The sequence below is a fragment of the Borostomias antarcticus genome (assembly GCF_949987555.1).
Source record: "Borostomias antarcticus genome assembly, chromosome: 5".
NCBI classification, from domain to species: domain Eukaryota; kingdom Metazoa; phylum Chordata; class Actinopteri; order Stomiiformes; family Stomiidae; genus Borostomias; species Borostomias antarcticus.
In genome coordinates, this window is record NC_140238.1 from 2,563,462 (window position 1) to 2,574,128 (window position 10,667).

The window sequence follows — 10,667 nt, forward strand, 5'->3', positions numbered from 1 at the left end:
TACTACTACTACTACTACTACTACTACTACTACTACCACTACTACTACTACTACTACTACTACTACTACTAGGCTACTGGTAAATTTGGTCTATGTTGTTAACCACTTAAATTATAGGATATAAAAAATAATGTCAACAAACATGGCCTCACAATATGTAATAATGTGACATGTTTTTGCTATTATGAGCATAGTACAACGGCATTGAAGGTTTATTCTGGACGAGGAGTGTGTTCAGGTGAGAACAGTTTTCCTTGGGAGCATTAGGGGAGGAAGAAAAGATGGCTGAAGGCCCCTCTTGGCCCTACAAACGGTGGAAATATGATCAGTGTTGATCCCGTTGTTGAATCTATGCTACAGAGGTCTATAGTATATATTATACCACCAACAAGCTGTGTTTTTGGCTACTTTTGGAAAAATTGAAAACGCGCTGAGCTTGTGTTGCGACTTGTTGACACAGTGCACTGTAAAAAATCCAATGAATGAAATTATAGACAAAAAAATAAAATATTGTTGAATCAGTATTTTGGTGTGGGTTTTAATTGACATGACTTTCACTGTCATGTGACATTTGATTGAGTGATTCATTTGATTGAGAGATGAATGATTAATTGAGTCAATGATTCAAAAGGGGCGCGGCCATGACGTTTTTGAAGTACCCGTATGTGACGCATAGGCGCTGCGGTGGTCTGGCGAGAAGGGTATGGCCGTGTCCGAAATGCATACTACCTGCTACTTGCTATATAGTAGGCACTATATAGTAGGCATACTACATACTATATAGTACCTACTGTTCCACAAAACGCGTGTAGTATGCGAGAAAATACAGCATGCTACTCGAGTCATCCAGCGGAAGTATGATATAGTATATATATATACATATGTATGACACTAAAACAGTTGAAATAATTTCTGTTGCAATTTTTTCCATATTGACCCCTTTTGTCTCATAAAATGCCTGGACTACTGGGCTAGTGAAGCCATTGCTAGCCTCTACCCACAAGCCTCCATTACATTGATCATAAGCCTACTAAGAGAATACCAAGCGGAGTCTTGGTAAGGCTTTCATCATCATGATTTATTAAGTCTTTCAAGATACATGATTTGCATTAAAAAATATAATCTCTCTCACACACAGTCATGTAATCCAGTCAATCTAACTCCATAACAAATTGCATTAGGCCTACGTAACTAGCAAGCTAACTATAGCAAACGAAGTCAATAGATAGCTAGCTACGTTATTAATTAGCTTAGCTAGCTACGTAACTAGCAAATGTAAATAGCTAGCGAACTAGCTATAGCGTCATTTCCACCACGCCCTTAGAGAAAGGCGATTCGCCAAATAGAAAGTGATTGACAACCGTTTCAGGCGAAATTAGTTTTTGATTGACAAGACGATTGTCAGCCTGTGATTGGCCAAAGTAAAAAATGATTGACAGTTGACCCGCCCCCTCGAAGTCTCCGGCCTGCAGAGATACCACATCCATGAGAGATACACACTTGGGTCTGGCGCGTGGCTGAAAATCAGCAATCGTTGCGCTGGAAAGTAGAGCGTGGAAAGTAGAGCGTAGAAAGTAGAGCGTGGAAAGTAGAGCGTAGAAAGTAGAGCGTAGAAAGTAGAGCGTGGAAAGTAGAGCGTAGAAAGTAGAGCGTAGAAAGGCGGCGGGTGTGTTAGCTTCATTCTGGACTCAGTTTTTCAGGATCAAAATGACCATGGATGACGTCCAGTTTATGGACAGCTTTAAAAGACAGGAAATACAACTAACCCTTAAAACAACCACTATCCGTGGCATCGTGCAGCGTATAAACCAGAACAAAACTGTGGTTTTGGAGGACGGTAAGAGACATAACCCTATCAACTAGCTACACAAGTTCCCATGCACATCACGATTTTGCAGTCAGCCATGCTTCATTAACAGCTAACATGCTTTAGCATACTAATTCAGCTAGTATAGGTGGCTAAAGATGGTGTCTTGCCTGTGGGAACGAACTCTTGACTGGTGGCTCGAAAGCAAGCTACTGCCAGACTGTTAGTATGCTTCTCAAGCTACTTCCAGGCTGTTAGTATGCTTCTCAAGCTACTGCCAGGCTGTTAGTATGCTTCTCAAGCTACTTCCAGGCTGTTAGTATGCTTCTCAAGCTACTGCCAGACTGTTAGTATGCTTCTCAAGCTACTTCCAGGCTGTTAGTATGCTTCTCAAGCTACTGCCAGGCTGTTAGTATGCTTCTCAAGCTACTGCCAGGCTGTTAGTATGCTTCTCAAGCTACTTCCAGGCTGCTAGTATGCTTCTCAAGCTACTGCCAGACTGTTAGTGTGCTTCTCAATCTACTGCCAGACTGTTAGTATGCTTCTCAAGCTACTGCCAGACTGTTAGTATGCTTCTCAAGCTACTGCCAGACTGTTAGTATGCTTCTCAAGCTACTTCCAGGCTGTTAGTATGCTTCTCAAGCTACTGCCAGACTGTTAGTATGCTTCTCAAGCTACTTCCAGGCTGTTAGTATGCTTCTCAAGCTACTGCCAGACTGTTAGTATGCTTCTCAAGCTACTTCCAGGCTGTTAGTATGCTTCTCAAGCTACTGCCAGACTGTTAGTATGCTTCTCAAGCTACTTCCAGGCTGTTAGTATGCTTCTCAAGCTACTTCCAGGCTGTTAGTATGCTTCTCAAGCTACTGCCAGACTGTTAGTATGCTTCTCAAGCTACTGCCAGACTGTTAGTATGCTTCTCAAGCTACTTCCAGACTGTTAGTATGCTTCTCAAGCTACTTCCAGGCTGTTAGTATGCTTCTCAAGCTATTTCCAGGCTGTTAGTATGCTTCTCAAGCTACTGCCAGACTGTTAGTATGCTTCTCAAGCTACTTCCAGGCTGTTAGTATGCTTCTCAAGCTACTTCCAGGCTGTTAGTATGCTTCTCAAGCTACTGCCAGTTTTCATATCGGTTCATCCCTAAACCAGAGACAAAGCCCCCCCCCCCCTCTTTAGCTTGCCTCAGCAGGGGACCAACCGTCTGCTCTACGTACAAAAGCAGATGTTACTACAATCTTATTTAAAACAATCCATCTCATCATGATGAGTTTGAAATGCATACCTTGCTACATCATGTCACCTTGAGTGACTAAGTAATGCTAGGCAAACACCTGTCAGTAGCTTGAGAAGCATACTAACAGCCTGGAAGTAGCTTGAGAAGCATACTAACAACCTGGAAGTAGCTTGAGAAGCATACTAACTGTCTGGCAGTAGCTTGAGAAGCATACTAACAGCCTGGAAGTAGCTTGAGAAGCATACTAACAACCTGGAAGTAGCTTGAGAAGCATACTAACTGTCTGGCAGTAGCTTGAGAAGCACACTAGCATTCTGGCAGTAGCTTGAGAAGCATACTAACAGTCTCTGTGTGAAGATATTGTGGGTGTCATTTAGGCCAGGTGTAAGTCGTGGCTCTACTCCGTGGTGACTCAGATGATCTTAATCACAAAATGAATGCGGGTGGGTGTGTCGGTGTCACCTGGTTTTAACGCAGGTACCGACTGGTCCTGCCTGTCACAGAGTAGAATGGTCACATGATGATTTGTGGCCCTTGTCTGTTATAGTTGTTGATATCAAGAATGGAAGAAAGTTCCCTGGAGTGAAACTCTTCTTTGGACATGAAATTCTCAATGGTAAGATTGTAATTGTAAGTGTAATTTCATGTTGTGCCAGCTAACGTTAATGCTGCTTAATGTTGGCTCAAATCAAATGGCATGTTCTGTATAGCTACCTAATGTAATAACCTCCGCTCCAACGCCAGCGCAGGGCGTGAGGTAATGTTTTAAGTGGTGTGGCTGTGTGCATAGGGCTGGGTATCGAAATTCGATACCTTTGTGGTATCGACCGAAACACTGCTAGGTATCGAGGTATCGAAAGATCTTAAAACATTCGATCCCCGTTTTATAGCTGCTACCTTTCCAGCGACACCACGCAATACATAACATTTGGAATTTATATTGGGAAAACTTATTGTAAAAAGACATTCATAATCGTAAAAACATTCAGGTGATTGCATTACAAAATGTGCTTTTATTAGTCTAGGTATGGAAAAAGGTATCGTTTTGGTATCAGTATCGAACTCAAGGTATCGAAAAAGGTATCGTATTGAAAAATTTTGAACAATACCCAGCCCTACAGTATGTGTGCATGCATGTGTTTGTTTGTTAGCAGGATTACACAAAAAACTACTGGACCGATTTTCACAAAACTCGCAAGGGTGTAGCATGGTCCAACTTGGAACCCATTCAATTTTCGAGCGGATCCGAATCACAAGTCAGGTCCCCGTTCCGCCCAAACACGACCGGCCATTCACCTCCATTCATTTTTTTGAACCAGGATTACGCAAAAACTAGCAGACTGCCTTTCATGAAACTCGGTGGAGGGGTGTGGCATGGGCCAATAGGCTCTGTGCACCAGCTCCACTACTTCCTGAAAGGAAGTGGGCATCTTTATTTCCTGTCCTATACTATTGGATAAAGTGATTGATCAGGTGTGCGGCAGACCCAGCGCACACCTGATAAATCACTTGATACAATAGTATAGGACAGGAAATTAAGATGCCCACTTCCTTTCAGGAAGTAGTGGAGCTGGTGCACAGAGCCTATTTAGATCCCATTCAATGTTGGCGCGTTAGTGCCACGAAATGCATTCAGGGGCGGAGGTCTGTGCTCTCTGAGCACCATTTCTAGTTATCAAGAGTCATGTTTTCTAACGTTCCGCCAATAATCTTTCAGTGGAATTCCCCCCGGCAATAAAGAGTGGGTAAGTCAATTATTATGATATCGATTTGCCTTTTATCGTCATTCTTAATGTAAAATTGCCATTTGTCAGGTTTGTGTTGCTGCTGTACAGTAGCTCTGACCAGGTTCGTTCTGGATGACTGTAATCCCGTGGTTCAGTAGCTCTGACCAGGTCCGTTCTGGATGACTGTAATCCCGTGGTCCAGTAGCTCTGACCAGGTCCGTTCTGGATGACTGTAATCCCGTGGTCCAGTAGCTCTGACCAGGTCCGTTCTGGATGACTGTAATCCCGTGGTCCAGTAGCTCTGACCAGGTCCGTTCTGGATGACTGTAATCCCGTGGTTCAGGGCTGCCGATGCGGACCGCCGGGCCAAGTCGGGTTACCTGACGGTGGCAGAGTTCCAGCCCTACCGCAAGAGCCTCATACTGGGTCAGAACCATATTCTGGGCTCATACGTTATGAGGCTTACTAATAAAATGTGAATTATGACTCATACTGCCACCCTGGCCTGCACCCTCTTTCTTATTTTTATTAATTTATTTAAAAAATCTGAACATTGATCCATGTGTTAAGCAACTTCCCCTGTTCCTTCCTCAGATGACGACGATGAACACTATGTAAACTTTGTGGTCGTTGACGATTTTCACGAAAAGTTTGGGCCTGCTGTGAGTAGCTATAACCTTACAGTAGCTATAGCTGTATGATTGAATGAATGAATGAATGAATGAATGAATGAATAATTGTATTTTCGTGTCCAGCCATCACAACACGGCATCCCTTACGGAATTATTTAGACACATTTTAAGAAATATAACCTAATAATACAGTCATGCTGACACAAAAAATAAGTGCATGAGATCAAACAAGGAAGAAGATCAAAAAAAAAAAAAAAAAATTACAAATGTAAACACATTACAGAACAAAGACAAATAAATAGATCAACCAACGACAAACATTGAATAGCCTACTGTAACAAGTTGTATTTGTATTTTAAATTGTCCGTGGTTCAGTGCCCGATCTTGCAGAAGTACACTGACAACTTGGGATAGCTTTTCCCAGGAAAATTAACTATGTGAATTAGTAAAGTGGATTATGACCTCTGACCTGGTACCTGATTGGCTGTGCTGCTCAGGTGATGCACATTCGGAAGCAGCAGGTGATCGGTATTGGAGCAGATGGACTCGGGACCTTCCAACACGAAAGACTCTGCTGGGTACAGGCAAGTCAACGTGTGTGTGTGTGTGTGTGTGTGTGTGTGTGTGTGTGTGTGTGTGTGTGTGTGTGTGTGTGTGTGTGTGTGTGTGTGTGTGTGTGTGTGTGTGTGTGTGTGTGTGTGTGTGTGTGTGTGTGTGTGTGCGTGCGTGTGCACGCGTCTTGAGAGAGCGAGAGAGACAGTCTTGAGAGAGGGAGAGAGAGGGAGAGAGACAGTCTTGAGAGAGGGAGAGAGACGGTCTTGAGAGAGGGAGAGAGAGGGAGAGAGACAGTCTTGAGAGAGGGAGAGAGACGGTCTTGAGAGAGGGAGAGAGACGGTCTTGAGAGAGGGAGAGAGACAGTCTTGAGAGAGGGACAGAGACAGTCTTGAGAGAGGGAGAGAGACAGTCTTGAGAGAGGGAGAGAGACAGTCTTGAGAGAGGGAGAGAGACAGTCTTGAGAGAGCGAGAGAGACAGTCTTGAGAGAGGGAGAGAGACGGTCTTGAGAGAGGGAGAGAGACGGTCTTGAGAGAGGGAGAGAGACAGTCTTGAGAGAGGGAGGGAGACAGTCTTGAGAGAGGGAGAGAGACAGTCTTGAGAGAGGGAGAGAGACAGTCTTGAGAGAGGGAGAGAGATAGTCTTGAGAGGGGGAGAGAGACAGTCTTGAGAGAGGGAGAGAGACAGTCTTGAGAGGGGGAGAGAGATAGTCTTGAGAGAGGGAGAGAGACAGTCTTGAGAGAGGGAGAGAGACAGTCTTGAGAGAGGGAGAGAGACAGTCTTGTCATACATTGTGAATTGAACCATTCAGATGACACACATCTTCCCTGTTTAGATTGCCACTAAAACGAAGGTGTACCTCTTTGACGTCCTCATACTTGGGGAGAGAGCTTTCAAAAATGGCTTGTCCATGATCCTCCAAAGTAACCACATATTAAAGGTGAGTCAGGTCGACGGGTCAATGAGAAATAAACTGCCTCGTTTTGTAGTTACATGGGTTGCAAATTTCAAGGAATTTCATTGATCGATAGCTGTTAACCTTAACAAACGATAGTTGATTAATTGATACGAACGTCCCGCGCCGGACTGCGCTTTGCTCGCTTCATTTTTGTGTCTTCTTCCGCTGTGTCGTTGAAATTTCCCGGCATCCTAGTTAGCCTTCACGACATGGCGTGGCGCCCTCATGTGCAGTCAGACCTTTAATCATGATTACATTTCACGCAACTCCCGTTGATAACGTCCGTTCCCCCCAAAAAAGTTATGTTCCATTAACAAGCATTAATCAAGTAACCAAATCTTACTCGAGTAAATTCTTATCGGCAACCTTCATCTTTAGTGGATTAACTATTAACATGATTAGTAGTTAGCGTCTGTTTGAACACCCTAGTTGGTTTGTGTCTGCTGCCCAGGTCACCCATGACTGCCGGAGCATCGCCGGGTGTCTGATGGCTCAGTTTGGAGTCAAACTCACCAACGTGTTTGACACACAGGTACTCCACATACCCTATAGAGAGCTCCTACAGGTGGGCCGGTGTCCCAGCATCATCGCACGCACGCCTAGTCAGTACTTTACATTACAGTCATTTAGCTGATGCTTTTATCCAAAGCGACTAACAATAATTTAATTAAACGTAGGAAAAGCCAATGTACTACTACTGGCCAGAACTCACAAGTTCATCTTCTTTCTAAAACAAGTGACTAAGAGCATAATCTAGTGCTGAAGGCAAAGTGCAAGAATAGCAATCTCAAATACAATAGGTGCTTAGGAGGGAGGATTGTTGTAGTACTTCTTGAAGATGTGAGTTTTGAGCCTGCGGCGAAAGATGGGCAGCGACTCCGCTGTCCTGACATCAGTGGGCAGTTCGTTCCACCACTGCGGGGCCAGGACAGAGAAGAGCCGTAGAACACAATACTCTTAACCGTATCATGTTCTCTACAAACTATTATGACAAATAAACAAGATTAATTTAGGATTCATCCATGTCTGAGCGGGGTACAGTACAGCGAACGTCCCTCTCTTCCCAGACTGATCCGTGTCTCCGTGTTTCGCGCGTCTCGCTAGGTGGCGGACGCCATGTGCTTCTACTCCGAGACGGGGGGCTTCCTCCCGGACCGGGTCAGCAGCCTGCAGGAGGTGGTCAGCCTCCATATGAAGATGCCCTTGTCACGACTCTTCTCCCTCGACGTCAAGTCCCAGCTGACCAGGGTACCGTACCCCACCTAGTGGTGAGAGAGGGTAACTGTTCAGTCGTAGCGGACGCGTGTCCTGGAACTGCTGTACTCGTAATGCGTGTGTGTGTGTGTGTGCGCCAGGAGGACAAGGAGGTGTGGTACGTGCGCCCGTGCCCCATGTCGCTGCTGAAGGTGATGGCTCTGTCGGTGATCCACCTGCAGCCTCTCAGGCTGGTGCTGCTGGACAGCCTGATGGACGACTACACGGCCCTGGTGGACGCCTACCTGGAGGGCAGCCGCCAAGAGCCTGGACACCTGGGGAACATCGGCACAGTGAGAAACACATACAAGCACGCACACACACAGACACACACACACTCTCACACACGCACACATAGACTCACTCACACACACACACAGACTCACTCACACACACACACAGACACTCACTCTCACACACACGCACACAGACTCACTCACACACACACACAGACACTCACTCTCACACACACGCACACAGACTCACTCACTCTCACACACCTCACACACACACACACACATTCACTCCTCACTCACACATTAACACAGAACTAGTATATGAAAGTTGATGTGTGTGTGTGTGTGTGTGTGTGTGTTACCTGCAGGGCGATGTCTGGGAGCTGCCCAAGGAGCTGAGGGAGCTGGAGAACATGAGGCAGGAGCGTCAGGAGCGGGCGATGGACCGCTACCCCGTCACCCAGCAGGGCCTGCTGGAGCGCTTCAAGCCCCGGCCCGCCCCCCCCGCAGAGGGCCACGCCCGGGACGCGGACCCCCGCAAGCAGCCAGACTCCACCGGCCCCCCGGCCACGGAGAGCCCGGCCCCGGCGTCAGGGTTCGGGGTGGACGGCGTCCAGCCCGCCAGCATCCAGAGGGCCCCGGACCCCCGCTCCCCCCCGGCCCCGGAGGCCCCAGAGGCCCGGCCGAGCCTCGGGAAGCAGCTGTCCACGGCCGGCGAGGTGGCTCCCGCTGGAGGGCCGGGACTCATGGAGATACTCATGGACACAATGGGCAGAGGGAGGCCCCTCCCCGCCGGCCCCTCCCTGGGGCGTGGCCTCTCGCCCCAGCCCCCCGCCCACGTCCCGAGAGAGAACCCCGGGGCGGTCGCGATGTCCCCGGCCTCCGCGGGGAGGGGGGAGGCGGCCCGTCCTTCTCACCCGGGATCCATGCCCGGCCCCGCCCAGGGAGCCGCGCCCCAGCAGCCTGCCACCACCACCCCGGGCGTGGGCTTCCCCGGCCTGGGGAGAGGCCTCTTTACCCACAATCCCCCGGTCCTCTCCTTCAGCTCTTTCAAAAGGATCTAATAAAAGGGTTCCTGTTGTCAAATCTTCCAGGGTTTGCGCCTCGGTCTCGCCAGATCGGCCCACCTCTACTAACTAACCCCCACTCCCGAGGATGGTTAGTTTAATTTCAGCGCCAGGGTCTGCCGCTCTAGCCTGGTGAGACCATCCTGATCTCGCGAGCTCACCACCCCCCCCCCCCATCTCAAATGATTATTCTCAAAATTACGTTTTGACCGGGCCAATCAGGGACTGTGTTTTGACTGGGAAAACTAGATCCTTTTTGTCATGTTTAGCCTTTATAGGCCAGTAGATGGCAGTAAATAGTAATGTTTTGTTACTAGACTAGTCCACTTTTGTTACAAGGCTTAAAGATATCAGTTTATTCTGTGGTTCTTTCTATCGCAAATGGAAATAGTTTATTTTGGGGGGGGACATGTTGATGTATGTTATTAGCTATTTAAAATGTAGCATCCATGATATCTGGTTGTTATTATTTACCTGAGCTTGTACTGAGGCAGGTTTAGGTTTGTTTATATGCTTCGGTTGGTCCCAAGTTTGTTTACTTTTGATTAAACACTAGTTCAGGGTGCTTTTTATTGTTATTCTGCCTCCCTCTGTTTTGGCTTGATTTGTTTGAGTTATGATCTAACCTGATTGCTACAGTATTATCACATGTACAACCAGACACTCCGTAAACCACAATCGGTTTAGCTGAGGATGATAGATTGACTTGGCTTCTGTGTCACAGCTAAGTGAGGTTGAAAGCAAAGGAAGGCATTGATGGATTTGCTGTTAATTGAGCAAAAACATTGTTCTTGGATGGTGCTTTTACAGATTCCAGATGACTGGAAGCCATTTGAGTTGGCACAGGGCGAGCCCTCGGCCTGGTCATGATTAAATTGATGTCGCCCGTCTGTAGCGTTAATCAGTCATGCAGTTCAGATGGTGACGATCACAAGTGGCCAACACCTGCCATCTTTAACAAGGGACACAAAGGCAAATCTCACCGTCGATCTACCATCAGCTTCCTTTATGAGGTGCCATACGCGGATATTAGATATGTTCTACACACGCACGCACACACATTTTGAATGGATCTTCAGAGGTGTGGTCGGGATCAAAACAGGATATTAAAACAATACAGCGCATTGAAACAGCGGTGGGGATGGCGACACAAACGGGCCCCCACGTTAATCACATCTTATTGCCATGGTTATCTCGATACT

General features: G+C 46.9%; 1 protein-coding gene across 1 annotated transcript; it reads left to right on the plus strand.

Annotated features, from left to right (window-relative positions):
• Window positions 1-1,707: 1,707 nt before the first annotated feature.
• On the plus strand, window positions 1,708-9,462 carry exd1 (exonuclease 3'-5' domain containing 1; the record flags this gene model as incomplete). The annotated part of the gene is made up of 11 exons (XM_084438356.1): window positions 1,708-1,837; window positions 3,586-3,654; window positions 3,829-3,880; window positions 5,109-5,191; window positions 5,360-5,427; window positions 5,895-5,981; window positions 6,786-6,890; window positions 7,360-7,440; window positions 8,013-8,156; window positions 8,264-8,455; window positions 8,767-9,462. The coding sequence occupies 11 exons, from the start codon at window positions 1,708-1,710 to the stop codon at window positions 9,460-9,462; spliced, it is 1,707 nt and encodes a 568-aa protein (XP_084294482.1).
• Between the last annotated feature and the right edge of the window lie 1,205 nt (window positions 9,463-10,667).